The following is a 27,051-nucleotide window of genomic DNA, read 5'->3' as shown; positions in this document are numbered from 1 at the left end:
AATTTTGCAATTTTTCACCAATAAACACTGAATATATCGACCAAATTTTACCACGAACATGAAGCCCAATGTGTCACGAGAAAACAATCTCAGAATCGCTTGGGTAGGTTTAAGCATTCCGACGTTATTACCACATAAAGTGAAATATGTCAGATTTGAAAAATGAGCTCTGAGCCTTAAGGCCAAAACTAGGCTGCGTCCTTAAGGGGTTAAATGAGACGATGGAAAAACTTAAAAAATAGCTTAGTCATTAAGGCCTAAAATAGGCTGTCACTAAGTTGTTAAACAAATCTACCCATTCCAAACCTGCTGGTCTGCTCCAACCTCTGCCAGTGCCCGATGCCCCCTGGCAAAACATCGCTATTCACTTTATTACAGACCTTCCGATTCAGCTGGATGTACTACTGTCTGGGTAGTGGTGGACCGTTTCTCTAAAATGGCACATTTAGTTCCTTTGACTGGCCTTCCATCTGCCCCTCGTTTGGCAAATCTGTTCATTCTGCACATCTTTCGTCTACATGGACTACCACTCCATATTGTCCCGGACCGGGGTGTACAGTTCACGTCCAAATTCTGGAGTACCCTGTGTAATCTGCTAGATGTGAAGTTGGATTTCTCTTCTGCCTATCACCCACAGTCTAATGGTCAAGTGGAAAGGACCGATCAAATATTAGAAAATTATCTTCGTCATTCTGTTTCTGCCCAACATAACAACTGGGTACAGCTTCTGCCTTGGGCAGAATTCTCTTATAATAACCATACAATTGAGTCTACTGCTTCTTCTCCATTCTCCATTGTGTATATTCATCATCCACAAGTTCCTCTTCCCGTGCCAGTCATGACTCATTGATGCAGTCAATTCTTCATTTGTGAATTTCCTTGACATCTGGCAGCAAACTAAGTCTGCGATCCTTCAGGCAGTTGATTGCATGAAAAGGTATGCCGATAGAAAAAGAAACGTTCCTGCTCAGTTTTCTCCTAGTCAAGGTCTGACTATCTTTAAAAAACATTCATCTCAAGATGCCTCCTCACAAATTCGCTCCCAAGTTCCTCGGGCCTTTCAAGGTATTGCAACGAATAAACCCTGTGTCCTATAAGCTTCGGCTGCCTCCTACTCTCAGGATTCGCAACTCGTTCCATGTGTTCCTCCGTGTGTTCCTTCCACCTGTGGTCCTGAACCGGTACAGTAAATCTCCTAGTTTTACAGTTGCTCCCAGCGGTTCTTCTGATATCTTCGAGGTTAAGGAAATCCTGGACTACAAGAGGGTAGGAGGAAATACTTTCTATCTGGTGGGCTGGAAAGGGTTTAATCCTGAGGAGAGATCCTGGGAGCCAGAAGAGAACATCAATGCTCCAACTCTCATCAAGAAGTTCTTCCTATGCTCTGGACCTAAGAAGAAGGGGCATAAGGGGGGGTACTGTTGAGCCCGCGGTCGCTGACCGCCATCACGCTGTACTCACCGGCAGCCGCGACCGCAGGACACTGAAAGCTTGCCAGCGTCTCCCTCCCAGGAGATGCCAGCACACGCGGCTGCAATGTTCTGCTATTGCCTCTAGGGCATTGCCTCTAGGCACCAGTAAACCAATCCCCAGCTCACCCTGGACTATAAAAAGGACTCTGCCCTCTTCCTCCTTGCCTGAGCATTGTTGTGTCAACCCATGTTCGTTATTGAAAACGGTCTCTTTTAGTTGTATCCTGCATCCCGTATCCAGTAATTTTGTTTGTTCCTGAGCGAAGTCTAGTGTTTGAATCAAGTTAATCCTCTGTGCCACGGGTCATCTGCCACGCCAAGTGTCATCTCCCACGCCTACGTGTCAATTGCCATGCCAAGTGTCTTCTGTGCCAAGGTGTCTGCTTCGCCAAAGTGTTTACTACGCCACACATCAGAACTTCTATAAAGGTACTCTAGTTCTAAAGACTTTTATTGACTGGTTTGGCCAGCTGCTACTCTGCTACGGGGGAGCGTCCTAGTGGTTCCACAAATCCCACAACCGTGACAAGGCACATGTAAAGTGTATTTTGGAGCATAATGCAAGCATTTTACGCTCCGAAATACACCTGAAAATAAGCTGTGTAAACATGGCCCGATAATAATACAATACTGATGAAATATTGATGACATACTTAAGCAATATCATCAGTAAATATGTCCGTATTGTGGATTTGTATTAAGGACGTTTATCAATTTGCTTTTGTAATAAAGGCCTAAAAAAAGATCTGCGTAAACTGAGACTAGTTGCTACAGATAGTGTGTTTCATAAATCCTAGCAAAATAGCCAGATAGTGTGTTTCCTGCCAATCTGGTTGCTCAGGAGAGAATGCATGACAATTAGCATTGTTCTAGCAACCAGATTGTCAGAAATTACTGGATTTGCAAGAGTATTAATTAGATTTTTCGGAAAAATAAAAGATTTAAATGAAAAACCTGCAGCAATATACATTTTTTTGCGTTTTCTGTAATATAATAATGTCTGGCTACCGTGTTGCTATTTTTCCGTTTTCTCTAGCTGCGTTTTTTATTCTGATACTTTATTGACCTTTACTTTATGCTGATTTCCCAAATGAGGCATTTTACTTGGAGAAAAGACTTGTAAATATTTAAATGAATATAGGCCTTTTATCACCAGGGAAGAATGCATAGTCTCCCTGGGTGTTTTATGCAGACGCGCCGCTGGCTATTCCTTTCTCTCAGATAACAGAACAATGCAGAACCGTATTTTATAAATGAGACCTATTTTATATACTTCAAGACAATTGCGTTCCAAAGTTCTATAGTGAATATATTATTCATGCCTAACATAATAGTTATGCAATTATATTTAACATTACTTTTAAGTATGCCTCTGAATACGCCATTTACTGGCGAACAAAGATCTGAGATTTATTTCAGGATCATTAAACATAAAATACAATTTGCTTTATAGAAAATAGAATCTAGAAAATATAAAACTGTCTTTTTTTCAGCCTATTGTAAGCTTTAGAGTTTGTTATAAACCATTTCACAATAATTACTGTCTTGGTCCCAAAATAAGTTGTGGCGTTTGGTTTATCAGTTTATAAAATCTAACCACATAGCACTGTTTTGGTCTTTATTTATATCATCTTCACGAAACTGATGAGATCACGACGGCCAAAGGTTAGGTGCCGACCAATGATGAGGTCGTTATGAATAAAATGCCCTAACAATATATATACACGAGTATACAACAATAGCATCACCAAAAACATATTAAACGGGTCGTATGGCCCTGTTCACACGGCCATAGTGGGAGGTTTTCCCCCTAGCTTAAAACTCAAAAGACGCGCCCTGCCCAATCTAACACCCAAACCTCCCATTGAACTGAATGGTAGTAGGAATCTACAGTACGTTGATCTCTGCTCGTTTGCTCCATTTACATAAGGAGCATTGGGACGAATGATCGTTAATACGATCGTTCGTCCTCAGACATTTTGCATATTGTCGGCAGGACATCCCCTGTTTACACAGGGAGATGTGCTGCCAAAAAACGTTCCTTTTATCTGCGGCATAAATGATGCGATCAGCTGATCACTGCCCTGTTTACACAGCTGTTCAGCAGATCATCTGTCCGTGTATTAATAGATTTTGATGGTATAGTTCAGAAGTCCACCGCCCGGACTTGTGATTGACAGTTCTCCGTTTATATAAATATGACGAAAAATAGATCAGAAGCTTGTATATGTAAAATATAACTTTTACTAGGTTTCTTTAAAATTGAAAGTACTAACATACATGAAAAAGGAGATCCCATATGCCATATAATTAAACATCATCATCGTGGCTAACATTATATCTTGTATAGCTTGTATCCATAACGTCAATTAGACAGCACAATATCTACCCAATGATGGGTTAAACAAACCTGTTGTTTCCTTAGGCAGCACAATATATATCCAGTAATGGGTTTAGACAAACATATATAGAGTTTCTTATGTACTTCCCTAATACAATAGACTGTTTGGGTCACTGCCCCCCCTACCCGTTCAGATACTGGATAGTATGCAATATAAGGGGATCAGGGAACCTCTCTTCGTAGTGAAATCCTCCCAACACGTTTCCTCTTGGCCAAACGATTCCTATGGGGAGATGGGCCAGGACCAGCTCTACCCAAGTTCCATAGGTGCTGGTACAAGTTACTTGTGGCTGCCGTTTAAACAAGAAGACGTATGTGCTTGCTTAAACGGATTGGGAAAGTAATAAAGAGAACGATATGATATACTGGAAATACAGAACTATTCAGTGAATTGTTCAATCGTAAAATGCTCCAAAAGACAATGGCATTCCTTCATCTTCTGTGTGCAGAGAGCCATAATTTTTAAATTTTTCCGTTGATGTAGCTGTAAGGGTAAGTTCACACTGAGTTTTTTGACACATGTTTTTGACGCGGAAAACGCGTCGGAAAACGCGCCAAAAAACGGCCGAAAATGTCTCCTATTGATTTCAATGGGAGGCAGAGGCGTTTTTTTTCCCGCGAGCGGGAAAAAGAAGTGACATGCCCTATCTTCGGGCGTTTACGTCTCTGACCTCCCATTGACATCAATGGGAGGCAGAGAAAGGGTATTTCAGTGGGTTTTTTGCCTGCGTTGCCCAATGGCCGCGGGCGAAAAATGCTGCGAAAATCGACGTGCAGGCAAAGCAAAATCTGCCTCAAAATTCCAAATGGAATTTTGAGGCAGATTTCCTGCCTGCAAAAAAACTCTGTGTGAACCCAGCCTTAGGCCCTGTTCACACTGAGTTTTTTTACGAGTTTTTTGACGCGGTAACCGCGCCGCAAAACTCCCCAAAAACCGCCCGAAAATGCCTCCCATTGAGTTCAATGGGAGTTGGACAAGTTTTTTTACTGCGAGTAAAAAAAACGCGTCGCGGTAAAAAGAAGCGTCATGACCCATCTTGAAGCGGTTTCCACCTCCAAAACCCCATTTCAATCAGTCAGAAAGAGGAAAAAAAACGCCTCGACGAGTGTTTTGACGAGTTTTTGTCAAACCACTGTGCAAAAACCGTCTGGAGCCGTTTTTGCAGGAGGAATTTTCCTCCTGCAAAAAAACTCTGTGTGAACACAGCCTAAGGCTGGGTTCACACGTGGCGGAATTTCACTTAAATTCCGCTGCGGACACTCCGCAGCGTTAATCCGCAGCGGAGCCGTTTGTCCATTGACTTACACTTTAATTTAGCAGTGTTCGTTTAGACGAGGCGTAAAATTCCGCTGCGGAGCATAGGCTGCGGAGCGGAATTTGGTGTCCGCAGCATGCTCTGTCTGTTGCGGAGCAGTGGCGGACTCATGGCGGAATTTCTCCATTGACTTCAATGGAGATTCTAATTTCCGCAATGAAGTCCGCAGCTGTCATGCACATGTTATGTGTGCTGCGGATCCGTCTTGCTTTTTTAACTTGACATTTCTTCATTCTGGCTGGACCTATGTATTTCTAGGTCTACAGCCAGACTGAGGAAGTCAATGGGGCTCCCGTAATGACGGGAGCGTTGCTAGGAGACGTCTGTAAATAGTCACTGTCCAGTGTGCTGAAAGAGTTAAGCGATCGGCAGTAACTGTTTCTGCACCCTGGACAGTGACTACCGATCCCAATATACATGTATCTGTAAAAAAAAAAGAAGTTCATACTTACCGAGAACTCCCTGCTTCTGTCTCCAGTCCGGCCTCCCAGGATGACGTTTCAGTCTAAGTGACGGCTGCAGCCAATCACAGGCTAATGACAGGCTGCAGCGGTCACATGGACTGCCGCGTCATCCAGGGAGATCGGGCTGGATGCCGAAGGAGGGACGCGTCACCAAGACAACGGGCGGTAAGTATGAATTTCTTTGACTTTCACTAGGGAAAGTGCTGTCCCTTCTCTCTATCCTGCACTGATAGGGAGAAGGGAAGTACTTTTACCGCAGTCCGCAGCAGCTAGTCCGCATCAATTTACTGCACATTTTGTGCAGATCCGCAGCAGAATCTGCAACGCAGATTCTGTGCGGCATTGATGCGGACAGTTGCGGAGGAAATCCGCCACGTGTGGTCATGCCCTTAGAGGGCTTGTTTTGTGCGGGATGATGTATTCTTGAATGGCACAATTTTGGGGTGCATGTAAATTAATGATTATGGGGAATGAAAAAAATACAGCAATTAAGCTATTGTCTTTTTGCAATTAAAATTTTGCATTGTTCACCAAGTTACCTTTATTCTATGAGTCGATACGATTATGGTGATACAAAATATGTAATGTTCTTTTTATGTTTTACCACTTTTTCCTAATAATAGCACATTTCATGAAAAAAAAAATTGTTTTCATGTTGCTGCATTCATAGAGCCATCATTTTTTTTAGTTTTCAGTCGATGTAGCGTATGAAGGCTTGTATTTTGTGGGTTGAGTCATCATTTTTAATGGAACCCTTTTGGGTTACATATAAATTATTGATTAACCTTTTCTTTTTTTTTCTATGGGAATGAAAAAAAAAGTAGTTCTGCTGTTATTATTTTTTTTTGTCATTAACCATGGGATTTAAATAACGTTATTATACGGGTCCTTACGATTGCTGCAATATCATACGTGTGTTTTGTTTATTTCTTAACACTTGTTAAAAATAAAAAAACTTTTTATGGGAAAAATTCTTATTATTATTTTTTACTGTATACTTAGTAAATTATACCGAAGCATTATTGACTGTCAGTAACAAACTGACAGGCAATCTATTAGGCCGTGCCTTTGGCATGGCCTAATAGATGAGCTAACAGAAGGACCCCCCCCCCTCTATGTAACCACCTATATGCCGTGGTCACTATTGACCCCGGCATCTAAGGGGTTAAATTAATATTACAGCCAGCACCCGCTGTTGATGGCGCAAACACAGACTAATGCGGTCATTTGCTGGTAGGGCTTGACCTAGAAAAAAAAGTGAAACACTTGCCCACAGTGTATTTTCAGTCAGGATTTTCTGTATGTTCCTGGAGCAAATAGTAATAAAAACACAGTACCTAACAGGAAATCAAACTAATGGATGACTGTATGGTTAAATGTGAATCTAAATATAATAAAGCTAATTAAACGCTATGTATTCTAAAACTCCAATGCACCAACAATACAATAAATGAAGCAACTTTGCAAAAAGCCTTGATTTAAAAAAAATCCTATTATTAGGTGTATACAGCTTCTATTCAGACCTATGTGGTTACAGACTACAAAAAAAAAACACGTGTGTAGTCTGATCTTGCAAAACTGAATAGAAATATGTGCCAGATTCCTAAGTATATGTATTTGTTGTTACAGAAAAGTTCTAAAGGAAATAGCTGTTGGGGAATTGAACCCAAATGAAACTGTTCAAGCTAATGTGGAAGCGCAGCTGCTGTCAAAACTAGATCACCCTGCCATTGTCAAGTTTCACTCAAGCTTTCTAGAGAACGCTAGCTTCTGCATCATCACAGAATACTGCGAGGTAAGTCATACTGAGATAAACCTCACAAGAACCTTTTACTATGTAAATATAGATATTTTTTCACTGTGATCTGTCTGACACCATTTACAATTCGGTCAGTTGCTCCTTAGCAGCATGGGGCAAACTGCCATTACTGATTCCCAAAACCAAGGGGCTCTATAGAACACTTATAGCTGTTTGTTACTGCTCATGGAATTCTGTTACACTGTCATTGATTAGTATGGTCATTTGCTTTGCTTAGGAAGTTCCATTTCCAGTAATCGAGATCTATGGAAATGGGTCCTGAGCACTTTGTAGAGCCCTTTGGTTCTGGAAATCAGTTTTGGTCCAAGATCTCTGACTACACCAATGACATGGCATGTGTCTATGACAAATGATTGGTTTTCCCCTTTACATACTGACACAATTGCAAGTTATAGTCTTTTGATAAAGATTTTATATAACATCCCAGTGAAAGTGAACTTTTGCCTTAAATGGTCAACAAACATATTCTTATCTGATGGCCACTGTAAATACTATGCAAACTGAAATTGACTTAATTTATAAAAAAAAGTATTTTTAAAGGACAGGTGTCGCGAAAAAAAAATTTTTTAGATCAATTTGCTTTTAGTGTTTCATTAAAAATTTTTTTATTTATTTGTGCGTTTGTGTTTTACTTTTTTTTTTTCAAACTTTTTCTTCACTATGGGGGCTGCCATTTTTTTTTTCATCTCTGTATGTGTCGATTAACGACACATACAGAGATGGAATACGGCACATACATCCCCATAGAGAATGCGAACGGGAGCCGTTCCATTCACTATGGTGTACGCGGTCTGTGTGGGAACGGCGCATGCGCAGTCCACATGGAAGGTCTTCGGCCGAGCGACATCCGGCGCCATTTTCTTGTGGACCAGAAGCCGCGGCCGGACAATAAGATGACTACTTCCGGTCGTGGCTTCCGGACATGTGTTCTTAACCCCTTAATGACCGGGCCTGAAAAGACCTTAATGACCAGCTAAATTTTTCTGTTTTTGCCTCTCTGCGTTTCAGCAGCCATAACTTTTTTATTTTTTCATTGAGGTGGCTGTATGAGGCCTTGTTTTATGCGAGAGAAATAGTATTTTTTTTTTCCCACAGTTTGGGGGTAAAAAAAAATTTTTTTACGGCGTGAATATAGGAAAAAGCGATTCTCGGAATAGTTTTTTTTGTTTATTTTTATCCCGTTCACGTTTCACGCTAAATAACCCATTAGATTAATTCTTCAGGTTATTATGGTCGTGTAGATACCTAATATGCGTAGGTTTTTTGTTTTTATTTAGTGTAGGGGCAATAAAATGTATTTAATGGAAAATAAAGACTCTTTTTGGCACTTTTTTTATTTATTTATTTGTTTTGTTACTTTTTTTTTTTTTAATCCCATCAAGGGATAACTTTATTTGTAACTTTATTTTTTACTTGTAATGTATTAGCATACTCCTGTAAGCTAATACATTACACTGTGTCACTATGACACAGGCTGCTGATCGGGCAGCACATAGTGTGCCCGAACAGCAGGCACATGGAACAGACAGCCCTGGGGTCCTTTTGTAGGTCCCCAGGGCTGACTGCAGAGGGATTCCCCATTGTTTGATCGCATCACTGGAATCCCGGTGATGCGATCAAAGAGGGGAATTCCCTTTGATCTTGCCGCGGTCACGGACCGCGGTAATCAAAGGGTTAAACAGCTGGGGTCCGAATGTGTGCCGACCCCAGCTGTGTTCAGGAGGCTGCTCTAAGATCAGGAGCTGTTAGTAACAGCTCCTGCTTAGAGGATGAGTGCTCACACGAGCGCTCATCAGCCTGATCTGCAGCGACGCCAAAAGACGTCTCTGTAGATTAAGCACCCGCACCGCCTGACGTCAAAAGACATTGGGCGGTCGGGAAGGTGTTAAGCAAGCACTAGGAGCGGAGGGAGCAGACGGAGAGTACGGAGCGGAGGGAGCTGCGGCGGCAGGAGCAGGTAAGTTATGTCTATTTATGTTCGTGTTTTAGTGTGTGATTACCACTGTATGTAAGCTTACTACACTGTGTATTCGCTCAAAAAATGGCGGCACACAGTGTAGGAGGCTTGAACATTCAATGCCCCTCCTTTCTCCTGGCACTAGCCAGGATAAAGGAGGGGGGATTCTGTGAGCTCACTAGAGCATGTGTGTTTACACCAAATTTGCAGCATAAAGCAATGAGGTTGCTTTACCATATGCCAATGCTGCAATTTTGGGAATTGCTCCCTCTAGTGACCAGCACAAGGAAATGTTATAAATTAGAATCAAATGTATAATATTTCCTGACTTGTGAAAAAATGTAAAAAAATTATAGCACTGTCTAATCATGTATACACTAACTGTTTAACTAAAAAAATAAAAAATAAATTTCTAGCGACACATTCCCTTTAACCTGAAAAATTGCATTCAATTGCCGGTCACTAGGTGTCGCCTTTCTTTCTATCTTGCTGTCCACTGCCTGTTGTCAAGAGTAATCTGTCTCTAGCAGAAGAGATGCCAAAACGGATTACAGGCAGTGGGCGCGGGTCGATGCAGGATCAGGTACACTCCCGGCTATATCTCTCCTCCTCCTTTCTGTGAAATGCATCCAGTAAAACCACAGAGGAAGGATTTAATAAGGGACGGCTGACCATTGGACAATGCATGTGTGTGCTCCTATGGAGGCGCAATGCATGATGGGAAGTTAAGGAAGAGTCACACCCACAGTAAATGCTTCCTGTAATGGAGTCAATGGAAAGAAGGTGAGCAAGACGATTGTGCTGCTGAGAGTGGGTTGAATAAAGCCATGACTAAAACAAAGGCATGGCATAGTATCAGTAGCAACTAAGCAATCACAATATGTACTCATTTTAGATTTGGATGAAATGACGGGAACGCTTTTAAATAACACTAACTGTAAAATTTCAGTTTGTACTTTGTAAGTTTACACTCTTATCAGCCATTTTCTGTTAGTTGAGGGAGCCCCCATGAGTTAGTCGTTATAAAGTTTATTGAGTATATATGTAAGTGAACAGTGTATAATTGCATTTTGTTAGATTACAAGTCATGTACACAATGTTATAAAACGGCATATGGCATGGCAGCAAAACAAATCTCGTTATGCGAGTATAGGCAAGATAAAAAAGTCATGAAGCAGGATATAAAACAAGACAGCTCTTCACGAATCCTACATTGACCGTCTCATCTTATGAACTAGGTCATTCACGGCATATTAATTTTAAAAAAAAGAGAACAAAAATATATACAGTGCGTTGTAAACAAGGAATTATGATCTATCATAATCATAAATCAAACAAATAAACATTACCCGGTCAACTAGACAAGGGAAGGGACAAATCGGGCTTAACATAGCCAGGAAATCCCATGTGGGCCTGAGTCCTCAAATGTAGGGTATCTGGACGAGACGGTTGTAGAACATGGATCCACCCATCCCAGATTTTATGAAATTTAGCTTCTTTATTTATATGCTTAAAAATCAATTTTGTAAACGGTAAAGTGTGATTAATCAAATGTAACTAATCCTTAAGTTCAGGAGGGGAAGGGGCCAGCCAAAATTTGGCTGTCGTTTTTCCTAGAATGGTACAGAGTCTCACTGAAGGAGGTACGGTCATTTAGGGAAGGAAATTATTCCGGGTCAATGAGCAGGCAGACCTTAGGAACATCTGATACAGTGACTCCCATGAGGAGGAACGTCCGTATTTGTTTCCAATAACCCCTAAGAACAGAGCAGGAACACAATAAGTGAAAGAAGGAAACAGAACTCTCTTGACTCTTGGGGCTTATGTCCAGAAATCCGGGTTTCAATTTACTAAGTCTATTAGTTGTCATATTTATGCAGAATATAAATTTGGGACATCCTCTCACTATCGTTTGGATTTCCCAAACTTATACCAGTGGATACCTGAAGGGGTTGAAGGGAGGCCAAATAACTAGCGGCAGTAAAATGAAGAGGACATGGGATTTGGCCTAATTTATATGGAGGCCAGATCATAAAAAAAAATGTCATCTTCAATTGGAGCACCATTGACAAGGAAATAGCAGAGTGTCATCAGCGTACAAACTGAAGGTTTCAGTTAGTGAGCCTCTAATCAATCCAAGCTATCCAGAGGAGTTTTTTGAATCTCTGCCAGTTGCTAAATAGCCAGAGCATTTAATAGGGTAGACAAGGGGCACCCCTATCTGGTACCCCATTGTATAGAGAAAGTTTGAGACAGTTAACCATTTTCCGAGAACCGCCCATCGAATGCCTTGACCATATCCAAGGACACAAGACCCTCAATCCACAGTTATCATGAGGGGGTCTGTAAATTCAGAAAAAAACAATATGGCAGACAACCCATAAATGGCACACTAACTAAAACAGGTATACACAAGGCATACACAGCAGGAGCCTATACGTTATTTTTTTAATAGCAGACTATGCTGCGCTATATAGGGGACTTTTTTGGACTGTTTCTATAACAATCGGTTGCAGGAGATCATACTGGAATGGGGGAGGTACATAGACCCCCAACTCAGATCATACGTGCACCACAGAGAAGTGCATAGAAGTAACTGCTTTTATGGGCTCAAACACTACCGATTTATAAATAAAAATAGATATTCCCCTGGCATTCGATGTAAAGGTAGAATGGTAGGCCCATCTAATCCATGGTCTTTGCAATTATCCCAGCCTCTGTATGTGTCTCCTGAATAAATAGCGAAAAATCAAGGATCTTTTAACATTAAGTTCCCTTACGTTCCAGGTAACGAAATTAAGATAATACCTAGCCATTATCCCATGGAAAGAAAAGAAATTAAACCAGGTTATGCCATCTGTGAAAAAATACCTAGGTAGAGTGCACACAACATAAAAAGTGACATGTACACACCTGATTCTACATGCGCTGGTGTAGTGTTTCCACTTGAGACGCAACATCGGTGAGCCTATGTTGCATAGGGTTTTGACAATCTAATACTAATTGCTCCATCTCTATAACTCTTTCTCTGGTGCATCGGGCATTCTGGCGTAGCAAAGTGATATCAATTTTAATCTCTTTGATTCTGGTGGTCAGAGCCGTTTGGCAGTCTTGAATAGCTAACAATACTTTCTGCGTTTCCAGGTTAGATGCCGAGTAGGTGGATGGAGTCTCCGATTCAGATGCAGGCAATTGGTCTGAGGAAACAGGAGCACTAGTGTCCATCAAAACATTCAAGTTTATCAACAACTTCATTGTTTTTTTCGTCTTGGCCCCATAGTGTAATGGCAGGAAGGAGGTGAAGGGAAAGTGAGCCCTAATCTACCCACCGCCCTGTCCCTGCCTACTTGCAACGACCCGCCCTAGGCGACGGGGTACAACTGGGCGGCGGTCCCTACGCTGTCTAAGTGCACGGGAGAACAAACAGGGAACACGCAAGGGAAGGGGCAGTAGCCCACGGAACGCCGCGAGGAAACGGAGCGGTGAATGAGTTGTCAGGACCAGGATGAAGTGGAGTATACCCAAGTGAGCACGGAGGAGGAAGCAAGCCGGAGGCAAAGCAAAGCGGGTTAAGCAGAACAGCAGCAAGGCAGAAGCACGGCAGAAGCAGGCTGGAGCAAGCAGCAGTGGGGCCAGGAATCCAAAAGAATTACAAGCACTGAGGAGGAGATCACAGCAGGTAATAAAGGACAGGGGGCGGAGCTAACTCCGACTGACCAGGCCGCGATAGGCTCTCCCACTCCTGAGCCTGCCACCCTGGTTGGTGGGAGATGTTGTCAGTCGAACAGGTCTGGCCTCAGGTGTGGATTGATTAATCCCAGGAGTATACCTAGACGTAGTACCTGGCAGATCCCTAACACATAGTGTGTAGATAGAGAGGCAGATAGTCTGTATTGCAAGTAAGAGCATATGAATGATGAGTAGTCGGCAGAGATTTGTGGAACAAAGACGGGTGCCCCCTGGTGTAACAGAGAACTTAAAAATTGCCCTTCAACAGCAGGTGACAATGTTCATCATAATATCTCTGAAAAATAGGATGGCCCTCCACAATAGAAAAAGTGGGAAGACCCAACAGCAGGGGTCGGCAATGGGGTCCGTACTTTGTGGTCCATGAGTTTGTGGTCCAAGAGGGCTATGAGTAGCAGAACAGCCCAATTCTGCAGTGCATAATAGTGGGGGAGCCAAACAATGTCACTTAGGTGGAGGTAGATGTTTAGGAGGTGGAGGGAGGTGCCCAGGTTCACCCTTAGTCCAGTAAGATGGAGAAGGCATCAGTAGGCAATGGGACCAAGAGGTGTACAAAGACTAGCCTCTAATACTAATGGTAGAGTTGTAGGCCACTGTATGTGACGTCTGTGAGATGGGGACCACAGTTAGGCCATTTTCCCGACCTCTCCTGGTCCCGGCGTACTGGGCCATTGAGTACAATGAGGCGTGTGATGACCAGCCGGTTATGCGCCACAGGCCGAGACCAAGACTTCACATGGTGGGCAAGTTGACAGGTCTTCCAGATGCCTCAATGGCCAATTCAGAAGATTGAAGGATTGTCGGGGAAGCAACTCACGGTGAGCAGCTCTCTCCTCGCTTGTTCTACTTTCCGGGATCAGAGATTACTCTTATCTTGGCCATTTAACCACTTATATGCTGCAATTAATAGAGGCTACAACATCTAAGCTGTTAGAAAGAGGGAGGGCCCCCTAGTGAACGCAGAGTACTCATAGGATGTCAAGGCAGCTGGGAACCTAATGAAGGCCCCAGGTCTGCCATCTGGCAGTGCTTAATAGAATGCAAATAGCACAATACACTGCAATAAATAATTCTATATATTTTTTTTACTAATTAAAACCAGATAGTGAGACTTTTTTGTCTAATTGTTTTTTTTTTTTTTAATATATTCTACACTTTCTACATGATTGCTGGGGCAGCCATCTTGCCTGAGCTGCTCTTAACAGCATTTAGATATATGTTTTACAGCAGCCACATGTACAATAGGAACCTGTGAACAGGAGGGGACCCATTGACTTCTTTGGGAGAGTTTTCTAGGCATGCTCTGTGACCTGTGCAGAGGTCATTGTGCAGGAAGGAATAGGAGGGGAGCTGCGTCCATCACCTATTGTTACTGGTGGATCCTGTGTTATCTATATAGAGGTGTTACCTTTCATTGTAATCCTGCGCCTGTGATGATAATAAGATGACTGCTGAGAAGTGATCTTTACAGAAAAGTAAGTGTCCGTCTGTTGTAAGGAACAGTGGCCAGAGTGAAAATTGCAAGATTTTAGGATTATTTTTTAATATAGAAAATGACATAGAAAAAACCCCACAATAAATTATTTAAAAATTTGATTAATGAATATACTCTAATTAAAACCAGCCTTGGACAGATCGGAGGAATGCACGACTAAGATGGTGGCAGTCACATCCACAAATGTGCATTACAAGAAACAAGGTTAGTTATCACCCCCTAATATAGTGAAATAAATGCACCGGTGCACGTCTGCTGTGACTGCAATGGACACAAACACAAAATTACAGCAGCACACTGTGGGCGCTAATATATACACAAACATTGAATATATAGATTTATTTAAATTACTGCTATATTTTCTATACTTAGAAATATGGGGTTTGGAGCGCTCATTTTGAACAAATTGTGCGAGTCCATCTGCCACGATAAATCGACCTCATACAGGGATGCCTACATTATACCTGTACAATAAGAAACACATATACGGATGTAGCCATCATTAACTTGACTGATAACTTGCTGCAGCGTGATATCACACAACAAAAGCCATTGAAATGTCATTGAAAAAGTCAAGATAACGGATCTAGCCATTGTGTATTTAATGCGTTAAAAGTCAAGGTAAAGACGGCTACATCTGTACCCCAAAATGGTACCAATAAAAACTACAGCCTGCCCCACAAAAAATAAGCCCCCTTACCGCTCAATCAACAGAAAAATAAAATGTATGGGTCTCAAAAAAAAATTTTGGACAAATATTTTTTCCATTATAATATGTTGAAAAAACTGTATAAATTTTCCATGTCGATGGAAACATAAAGAAGTTATGGCTTTTGGAATGTGGGAAGGATAAAACGAAAATTAAAAATCAAACAATTACTGTGGTACCCAGCTAGTTTATCTGTGTTCATTAAAATGCCATTTAATATTGTTCTTCTTCCTAAATAAATGTGTTAATTTTGAATATGTTAAACTTGTAAATATTCTTAGCCCCATAGTGGGTAATTATTCTATAATACACAACCCTGATGTCTGAACAAGCCCTATTTTGCAAATTGCTGTGGAAAAATGCTGCAAAGTAAGAATATAGGTTTTTTTTAGCAATTAACAAAATACAAAGTGAATAAACAGAAGAGAAACCTAAATCAAATCAATATTTGGTGTGATCACCCTATTAACACTTCTATTTTTGAAAGCACTCTTACTTTGCAGCATTTTTACAGTGTCTAAAACGTTTGCACAGTACTGTGTGTGTGTATATATATATATATATATATATATATATATATATATATATATATATATCAGCATTGTGAGAAACTAGACATGGACCGCACAATCCACAGTATATACGTTGATCTGAGCCGCTAGGCATAATTTAGAAACATGAACATGAGGTTCTTTGTAAACATTTTGATCAAACTGTATAAGCCCACTTGCCACTTCACTTGCTCTTACTTGTGCTCTCAGTTGGCAAATGGGGGCGCATGGCAAGGTGAGCTCATTCCATCTGTTCACATGTTGTGGTGCTGTATGGTGGTGTCTGTTGCTGTGGTGCTGCACTTGTGGGGGGACATGGCCCAGAGCCAAGGAGGCTTGGCACGGTCTGAAGGCATGGGTGCTTTTGGGCCCCTGGGTTGCTCCCTCTGCAGGAGCGGTGCTGCGGTGGCGGTAGCCGCCATGCGGTGCTTCAACCGCTAGAGTAGGGACCCACTTTAAAGAGGTCGCCGTGAAGTGGCAAGTGGGCTTATACAGTTTGATCAAAATGTTTACAAAGAACCTCATGTTCATGTTTCTAAATTATGCCTAGCGGCTCAGATCAACGTATATACTGTGGATTGTGCGGTCCATGTCTAGTTTCTCACAATGCTGATATTGTATAGTCTATCCTCCTCATTTCCTTTGTTTTACTTGGTACCAGCACTCCACGCATTTGAAAAAATACCCAGCTGATTTTAATTCCAGAATGACCTCATAAGTGTTCCTGCTCTTACTTGTGCTCTCAGTTGGCCACTGGGGGCGCATGGCAAGGTGAGCTCATTCCATCTGTTCACATGTTGTGGTGCTGTATGGTGGTGTCTGTTGCTGTAGTGCTGCACTTGTGGGGGGACGTGGCCCAGAGCCAAGGAGGCTTGGCACGGTCTGAAGGCATGGGTGCTTTTGGGCCCCTGGGTTGCTCCCTCTGCAGGAGCGGTGCTGCGGTGGCGGTAGCCGCCATGCGGTGCTGCAACCGCTAGAGTAGGGACCCGCTTTAAAGAGGTCGCCGTGAAGTGGCAAGTGGGCTTATACAGTTTGATCAAAATGTTTACAAAGAACCTCATGTTCATGTTTTAGCTGTGATACTGTGTTGCCCACTCTATCAAAATTATAGGGTATAGGTAATATTAGATTTGTGCGCCTGTTTGTAGACTTGTTCTGAGAAATGCAGTCTCGCATATACTGGGTATATACTGGGTATATACTAACTCACCAGCAATTTTCTAGACATGTCTTTTGTTTCTTCCCAGCTCAGTTGCATCTATACATTTTGAATCCTTTAATTATGGGCAGCAGGGCCATGTGATCTCAGTCTGACCACCAAAATAGTCTATGCTCTCATGTGTAGACAAGAGGTCTGTGTAGATGACTTCCTATAAACTACAGGAATACATCATCACCAATCAAATTCCTCCAGTCTGCTCTAAAATCCCTCCCTTTCCAACCCCACCTAGCTCCACCCTCCTAGTTCCTATGTGTGTCCCCTTATGCCTATAGTGCTACTGAAGAGATCATTTCTTCCATATGTAATGGGCCAGGAGTGCAGTGATATAATATGTCCTTACAATGATTAGCCGTAGAGTTATAAACCCCCTCTGACTCACTCTATCTATACTATCTGTGAGTGCTCTGTGCAGAGAGTCCAATGTATTTATTTGACATGCTGCTTCTCTCTGCCTCCTGTGTAAAGACTGACAGAGAGAAATCCATCATAAGCAGGAGGCAGAGCTGACAGGCTGAAGCTGCATCTCATAGGATACACTGAGACTGCAGTGTGAGTACAGAATTTCTCTGTGACTAATATATCACTTGCTGCACTTAGATAGGACTCAGATTAAAAGCAGATGCAGTGTGATGAGACTCTGCTCCCTCTGCAAAGTCAGAGTCATTATGGGAAATGTAGGCTGAATTAGGGGAACCACATCAGAGGGGGAAAAGATACCAAGATGGCAGACAACCCATAAATGGCCCATTTACTTAAACACGTATACACACGGCATTCACAAGAGCCTATACTGCACTATATAAGAAAAAAAAAAAAGCTGGAGTGCTTCTTTAATAGCACAGACAAAGAAAAATTACTCACATAGTTACATAGTTAGTACGGTTGAAAAAAAGACACATGCCCATCAAGTTCAACCAAGGGATGGGAAAAGGGAAGAGAAAAATTTCTACTCATAGGAGCTTATATTTTTTTGTTCTAGGAAATTATCGAAGCCTTTTTTAAAGCCATCTACTGTCCCTGCTGTGACCAGCTCCTGCGGTAGGCTATTCCATAGATTCACAGTTCTCACAGTAAAGAAGGCTTGTCGCTTCTGTAGATTGAACCTTTTTTTCTCCAGACGGAGGGAGTGCCCCCTTGTCTTTTGAAGAGGTTTTACATGGAACAGGATTTCACCATATCACCACAAGTTAATCATGCCCCCCCTTAGTCATCTTTTTTCAAGGCTAAATGGGTTTAATTCTTTTAATCTTTTCTCATAACTTAGCTTCTCCATGCCCCTTATTAGCTTCGTTGCTCTTTTTTGTATTTTTTCCAACTCCAGGGCATCCTTTCTATGAATTGCAGCCCAGAACTGAACTGCATATTCTAGATGAGGCCTCACTAATGCTTTGTAAAGTGGTAATATTATATCCCTGTCCCGCGAGTCTATGCCTCTTTTAATACACAACAATATCTTGCTGGCCTTCGAAGCAGCTGATTGACATTGCATGCTGTTATTTAGTTTATCATTTACAAGTACACCCAGATCCTTCTCAACAAATGACTCCCCCAGTGTAGCTCCCCCTAGGACATATAACGCATGCAGGTTGTTGGTACCCACATGCCTAACTCTACATTTATCTACATTGAACTTAATTTGCCAAGTGGATGCCCAAATACTTAGTTTGTTTAACCCCTTCTTGCCACAGCCATTTTTCAGATTTTCATTTTCGTTTTTTCCTCCCCACCTTCCAAAAGCCATAACATCTTTATTTTTCTGTCGATATATAGTACTATGAGGGCTTGATTTTTGCGGGACGAGTTGTAGTTTTTCGTAGCACCATTTATTTTGCCATATAATGTACTAGGTAACAGGAAAAAAATTATTTGTGGGGTAGAAAATGAAAAAAACAGCGATTCCTCCATGGTTTTTTTGCGCGCCGTTTTTAAGGAATTCACTGTGCAATTAAAACAACATGTTAACTTTATTCTGTGGGTCAATACGATTATGGTGATACCAAATATATATCGTTTTTTCCAGATTTTACTACTTTTACAAGTAAAAACCTAAGTGTAAAAAAGAAAATGTATTTTGTGTCGCCAAATTCCGAGAGCCATAACTTTTTTATTTTTTTGTCGATTAAGTGGTATGAGGGCTTATTTTTTGCGGGTTAAGCTGTAGTTTTTAATGATACCATTTTGGTGTAAATGCGACGGTTTGATCACTTTTTATTTTATTTTTTGTGGGAGATTAGGTGACCAAAAAATAGAGATTCTGGCGTTTACAATTTTTTTTTTTTACGGCGTTCACCGTGCGGGTTAAATAATGATATATTGTAATAGTTCAGACTTTTACGGACACGGCAATACCAATTATGTTTATTTATTTATTTTTTTACTATGCTCCAGTGGGAAAAGGAGGGTTTTTTTAAATTGTAATTGTAATTTTTTTTTTTTTACACAAAAAAAAACTTTAACTAATTTTACATTTTTTTATTAGTCCCCCTAGGGGACTTCAACCAGCGATTAATGGATATGGATACGTCAAATGTCGGGAAGGGGTTAAATCTGCTTGCAATTCATGAACATCTTCTATAGACTAAACATTACTACATAGCTTGGTGTCATCTGCAAAAATAGAAATAGTGCTATTAATCCCATCCTCTATATCATTAATAAATAAGTTGAATAATACTGGTCCCAGCACTGAACCCTGGGGTTCACCACTTATAACCGGGGACCATTCAGAGTAGGAATCATTGACCACAACTCTCTGGATACGGTCCTTGTGCCAATTCTCCATCCAATTACAAACTATACTTTCTAAACCTATAGTCCTTAATTTACCCATTAGACGTCTATGAGGGACATGCCTTTGCAAAGTCCAAAAACACTATATCCACAGTGGCCCCTCTGTCTAGGCTTCTGCTCACCTCTTCAGAAAATCAAATCAGGTTTGTTTGACAACTAACCGTGCTGGCTGTCACTTATAATACAATTTTTTGTCACATAATCCTGTATATAGTCCCTCAATAGCTCCTCAAACATTTTCCCCTTGATGGATGTTAAGCTTACTGGTCTATAATTACCCGGGGAAGACCTAGAGCCCTTTTTGAAAATAGGCACAACATTTGCCCTGTGCCAGTCCCTTGGCACTATACCAGCCACTAGAGAATCTCTAACTATTATGAAGAGGAGGACAGAATTAACTGAACAAAGCTCTTTAAGAACTCTAGGGTGTAACCCATCTTTTCCTGGGGCCTTGTGTACATTTATTTTATTTTATTTAGCTTGGACCATATCTACGTTCATCCAATTCAGTATATCAGCTGATATATTAACAGCACTGGCACCGGCTACATCAGCTGCTCTTTCTTCTGTTGTATATACAGAGCTAAAGAACCCATTTAGTAACTTATCTTGATCCCCTGTGACCAACTCCCCATTACCAATATCTAAGGGTCCTACATGTTCAGACCTTGGCTTTTAGCATTTATATATTTGAAGAATTTTTTGGGGATTTGTTTTACTATCCTTGGCCACCTGCCTTTCATTTTGTATTTTTGCTAATTTTATTACCATTTTACAGATTTTATTACGCTCTTTATATGCCTTTTTTATGTCATGTGTTGCCCTTTTTACAAACGGTGTAAGCCATGTGGGGTTTAATTTTAGATGTTTATACTTGTTACATATAGGAATACATTTTGCACTGTAATTACCCAAAGTAGATTTAAAAATCTCCCATTTATGATTTGTACCATTATTTGACATTAGTTCTTCCCAGTCTATATCCTGAATTGCAGCCCTCATCCTGGGGAAATTGGCCTTCTTAAAATTAAGTGTTTTTGCCCTCCCAGCCTGTGTTTGTTTTTTACAGTATAGGTAAAATATAACTATATTTTGATCACTGTTACCGAGGTTTTCACGAACATTGACATTCCCAACAAGCTCTGCATTATTAGAAATGACCAGATCCAACAGAGCTTCACCTCTAGTCGGGTCTTCCACAAACTGGCCCATAAAATTTTCCTGCAACAGGTTGAGGACATTTCTCTCCTTTGCAGTTGTAGCCGAACCATGACAAAAATTAATATCCCGGTAATTAAAATCTCCTACTATCACTACAGTACCCGCCTGTGCAGCCCGCTCCATTTGTTTATATATTTGACCTTCTATCTCCTCAGTTATATTGGGGGGTCCATATATTACACCAAAAGTTATTTTTTTCAGTGTTTACCTCCCTTTGTAATTCCACCCACAAGGTTTCAACCTCCTCACAATCTTCACCCTCTAATGTCTCATTCACACTCGCCTTCAGATCGCTTCTCACATACAGACATACACCACCGCCTTTCCTATTTGTCCTGTCTTTCCGAAAAAGTATAAGACCCTGTAGATTTACAGCCCAGTCATGTGAAGAGTCCAGCCGTGTTTCAGCAACACCAACTATGTCTATATTTTCTTCCAGTACTAAGGCCTCCAGCTCCCCCATTTTGCTTGCTAGACTTCTGCCATTTGTGAACATACACTTTAACTTGCCTTTCAGTTTTTCACTTTCAGTATAAGAAATGTGATTACTTGACATTATTTGGGCATTTTTATTTTCATTGCTGTTTTGTAACAAAAGGATCTCCTTATCCTGTTGTCTAGTCCTCTCCCCACAGTCTGTTTCTCCCCCAACCCTGTGAAACAACCCTTTATAGGGAAGCCCTTCCTGTTAAGGGGTAATACACTTTGTCTCCCGTTAATACCTATGTAGTGGAGGCAAGGGAATGTGCCTTGTTTTTGTGTTTTCAAAAATAGTGTTCATGGTATAGAGTTTTGAACGTTTATCGGCTGGTACCAATTTATCACTCATAATCTGCGGTTGACAAAAACAGGACGGGAAGGGTTTCTTAAACTTCTGAACTGAGGGATAAAATTTTTGAAGAATAGACCGAATCACTTTATGAATCTTATATGCGAATCTTATCGTGATGAAAATAATTTACAAATAGTATCCTTTGTAGGGGTTCCCTGGGTTTCACCCCATATGGACTGAGCCATTTTGAAATTTTAAATTTTCGTTTTTCTCTTCCCGTCTTCCAAGTTCCATAACATTTTTATTTTTCCGTCAATAGAGCGGTGTGAGAGCTTATTTTTTGCGGGAGAAGTTGTCGTTTCTATTGACACCATTTAACCGCTTCCCGACCACCCACTGTATATTCACGTCGGCACTTGCTGGGCTCTGTGCAGTGCCGACGTGAATTCACGGTGGGTGTTAAAAGCACGATCCGGGTGTCTCAGAGTAGCGCTGACACCCGGATCGCGCTGTTATCACCTGCCTCTGGTCCCGGAGATATGATCGGGACCTGATTAGTTCAGGTCCCGGTCATGTGATCGCAGGGAAAGTGTGTTGTAGCAACGAACTGGAAAGTTTGTTGCTATAACAAACTGGAAAGTTTGTTGCTACAACAAACTTTCCCGGGGACCGATTGCGGGTGCTGCAGTCGGTTATAAGGCAGAACCGGGGGCCATACAACAGCCCCCGGGTCTGCCATGCACGACAGCCTATGAGAACCAGCCGGAGGCAGGTCCTCATAAGCTTCCTGTCAGTGTGACTCTCAGCGTCACACTGACAGTTTATAATACGTTACACTACCTAGTAGGTAGTGTAATGTATTATAGCAGCGATCAGTGCTGCCAGTCTTCATGTAAAAATTAAAAAATAAAGTAATAAAAATGTTTTATAAAAGTGTGAAAACAAGTTATGAAAGTTACAAAAACAAAAAATGCTTTTTTTTCCTATAATAAGTCTTTTATTATAGGAAAAAAATGAAAATGTTAAAAAAAGTACACATATTTGGTATCACTGCGTTCATAACGACCCAAACTATAAAACTATAATATTATTTTTCCCGCACGGTGAACACCGCAAAAAAAATAATTAAAAAACAATGTCAGAATCACAATTTTTTGGCCATCAACCCTCCCAAAATATAGAATAAAAAGTGATCAAAAAGTCGCATGTACCCCAAAATAATACCAATAAAAACGACAACCCGTCCCGCAAAAAACAAGCCCTTACACCGCTTTTTTGACGGAAAAATAAAAAATTATGACTCTCAGAATATGGTGACACAAAAAAGAAATAATTTTATAGAAAAGTGATTTTATTGCGCAATCGCCACAAAACATAAAAAACTTATATACATATGGTATCGCCGTAATCGTACCGACCCGTAGAATAAAGTAAAATGTCATTTATACCGCACGGTGAACACTGTAAAAAAAAATACAAAAACATTGTCAGAATTTATGTTTCTTTGTCACTTTGCTTGCCAAAAAAATCTAATATAAAGTGATAAAAAAAAATCACATGTACCCTAAAATGGTACCAATGAAAAGTACAGATTGTCCCGCAACAAATAAGCCCTCACACAGCTCCGTTGGAGAAAAAAATAAAACAGTTCTAGCTCTCAGAATATGGCGATGCAAAATGTGCAGTGTTCCAAAAGCAGATGAGATCGGGCGACCATTTATCAGTGCGACACTGGCCACATATCTGCGGATTATTATTTATGTACCCCATTATTATACCCTCTTATTATGTCCTGATGTTCTCCGCACAGGTTACATATACCCCCACATTATAAATTGAAATACCAGCAAAACCCCAAACAGAACAGTTACCAAGCAAAATCTGCGCTCCAAAAGACAAATGGCGTTCCCTCCCTTCTGAGCCCCACAGCGTGCCCAAGCACCAGCTTACGTCCACATATATGATATTTTATATCCGGGAGAACCCGCTCAACATTGTATGAGGTATTTGTCTTCAGTGGCACAAACTGGGCACAACGTATTGTGCATTAAAATGGCATATCAGTGGAAAATTGTAATTTTCAATTTGCACCATCCGCTGCGCATTAACGCCTTCGCGCACCACGACTTAATAGCATGTCGTGGTGTGAGGGGTTATATATGGAGCGGGCTCACGCGCTGCGCCCGAGCCATATTCTGCAGGTGTCAGCTGTGTATTACAGCTGACACCCGGGACTAACGGACAGGAACAGCGATCGCGCTGTTACAGGAGCCTGTAAAATGACATTATACTTCAATACATTAGTATTGCAGTGTATTGTACCAGCGACCTAAGGATCGCTCGTTCCAGTCCCCTAAAGGGACTTTTGGGAGGTTTCCACTGTTTTGGTACCTCAGGGACTTTGCATATGCGACATGACACCCGAAAACCATTCCAGCTAAATTTGAGCTCCAAAAGCCAAATATTGTTCCTTCCCTTCTGAGTCCTGCCGTGGGTCCAAACAGCCGTTTATTACCACATATGGTGTATTGCTGAAATCAGGACAAATTGCTTTACAAATTTTGGGGTGATTTTTCTACTTTATTCATTGTAAAAATTAAACATTTTCATTTTCACGGCCTAATTCCACTAAATCCAGCAAAAAAACTGTGGGGTCAAAATGCTAACTATACCCCTAGAAAAATTCCTTGAGGGGTGTAGTCTTCAAAATGGGGTCAGATTTGGGGGGATTCCACTGTTTTGCTCTCTCCAGGGCGTTGCAAACGCAACATGGCACTGAAAACAATCCAGCAAAATCTGCGCTTCAAAATCCAAATGGCGCTCCTTCCCTTCTGAGCTCTGCCGTGGGTCCAAACAGAAGTTTAGTACCACATATGGGGTATTGGCGTAATCGGGAGAAGTAGCTTTACAAGTTTTGGGGTGCTTTTTAATCTTTATTCCTTGCAAATATTATTTTTTTTAATATTTTTTCAGAAAAAAAGTAGATTTTCACTTTCACAGACAAATATAGCAAATATAGCAAAAGACCTGTGGGGTCAAGATGCTAACTATACCCCTAGATAAATTCCTTGAGGTGTGTAGTTTCCAAAACTGTCTCACTTTTGTGAGATTTCCACTGTTTTGGCACTACAAGACCTCTTCAAACCTGACATGGTGCCTAAAATATATTCTAAAAAAAGGAGGCCCCAAAATCCACTAGGTGCTCCTTTGCTTCTGAGGCCGGTGTTTCAGTAAATTAGCGCACTAGGGCCACATGTGGGATATTTCTAAAAACTGCAGAATCTGAGCAATAAATATTGAGTTGCATTTCTCGGGTAAAACCTTCTGTGTTACAGATTTTTTTTTATTACAAATGAATTTCAGCAAAAAAAATAAAATTGATAAATTTCACCTGTACTTTGCTTTAATTCCTGTGAAGCGCCTAAAGGGTTAAGAAACTTTCTGAATGCGGTTTTGAATACTTTGAGGGGTGCAGTTTTTAATATGGGGTGATTTATGGGGTCTATCTAGTACATAAGGCCCTCAAAGCCACTTCAGAACTGAACTGGCCCCTGTAAAAATAGCCTTTTGACATTTTCTTGAAAATGTGAGAAATTGCTGCTAAAGTTCTAAGCTTTGTAACGTCCTAGAAAAATAAAATAATGTTCAAAAAACAATGCAAATATAAAGTAGACATATGGAATATGTAAAATAGTAACTATTTTGTGTGGTATTACTATCTGTTTTACAAGCAGATACATTTAAAATGAGAAAAATCATAATTTTTGCAAATTTTCTCAAAATTTGGGTGTTTTTCACAAATAAGCAATGAATTTATTGATCACATTTTTCCACTAACATAAAGTACAATATGTCACGAGAAAACAATCTCAGAATCGCTTGGATAGGCAAAAGCATTCCAGAGTTATTAACACATAAATTGACACGTCAGATTTGAGAAAATGGGGCTGGTCATGAAGGTCAAAATGAGCTCGGTCTTGAAAGGGTTAAAGAACCAGATAATGTACTGGGAAACTGAAAAAAATTTATTTGCGGGCTGAAATTGAAAAAAACTGATTCCTCCATTGTTTTTTGGCTTTAGTTTTTACGTCTTTCACTGTGCGGTAAAAACGACAACGTAGCTTTATTCTGCGGCTCAATACAATTACGGTGAGACCAAATTTATAGAGTCTAGATTTTACTATTTTTACAAAGAAAAAAATATTTGTTAAAAAAAAATAGTTTTGTGTTGCCACATTCTGAGAGTTATACGTTTTTTGTTTTTTTTCCTGTGGATTGAGCGGTGTAAGGGCTTAATTTTTTGCAGGCGAGCTGTAGTTTTTATTTGTAACATTTTTGGGTACATGCAACTTTTTTTTCACTTTTTAGTACATTTGTTTGTTGAAGCATAGTTGGTCCTTGTAGCAAGACATAAACCAACTTGCATATGGGGGGATGGGACACGTTGGACCTACTGTATTTGATGAAGGAGAAAATTCTCCTTGAGCACTATGGTGAGGAGATCCATGCAAAAACTGACCACCTTGGAGTCATAATCAGATTTATCTAGTAAATCTTTGACCGCTCCCAAGCCTTTTTCATGCTCTATAGATGTGTAGAGACTGTTCATATCCCACAACACTAATATTGCATCTTTATATTATGGATGAGTTCAAAAAAAGAACTTGTATCCAAAATAATTGACCTAGACGAATTTAGTAGTGGAACGATCATTTTTTTTAAGTAAATTGGATAAACGTGACAACAAGGAATCATTTGAGGCATCTCGGGTGTTTCTGCAGACGTTTATGTATCTTGGGCAGCACATAGAAAATTGGGATAATATGGTTAGCATTTATGAGATAATCGAAAGCTTTGTCAAGCATGAAAATACAAGTGAATCACAGACGTTTATGACCCTTGTGGGTGGGATTATGACAAGAATTAACATAGTGATTAAAATACAGGTAGAAATATATTGCGGGAAATGTTTTTTTTAAAAGAGAAACAACATTGTCATAATAATTCTTCAAAATGTTCTAATGGCATATCAGCAATACATCCCAAAAAATCTGTGAATAAAGTCTAAAAAACATTACATCCCTAAAGTGGGGATAACACCTGAGAGCATTAGAT

At 40.7% G+C, this 27,051-nt stretch overlaps 1 protein-coding gene across 3 annotated transcripts in view; it reads left to right on the top strand.

Moving 5' to 3' along the window:
* Positions 1–27,051, top strand: part of NEK11 (NIMA related kinase 11) — a 272,607-nt gene that overhangs the window by 84,786 nt on the left and 160,770 nt on the right. For all 3 annotated transcript variants that reach the window (XM_075827127.1, XM_075827126.1, XM_075827128.1), the window contains exon 3: positions 7,283–7,448. In XM_075827127.1, the coding sequence (XP_075683242.1) occupies positions 7,283–7,448 (166 nt within the window). The remainder of the gene's footprint in view (positions 1–7,282; positions 7,449–27,051) is intronic.

This window comes from Rhinoderma darwinii, chromosome 5 (assembly GCF_050947455.1).
Source record: "Rhinoderma darwinii isolate aRhiDar2 chromosome 5, aRhiDar2.hap1, whole genome shotgun sequence".
Lineage (NCBI taxonomy): Eukaryota > Metazoa > Chordata > Amphibia > Anura > Rhinodermatidae > Rhinoderma > Rhinoderma darwinii.
This window is presented reverse-complemented; position numbering and strand designations above follow the sequence as displayed.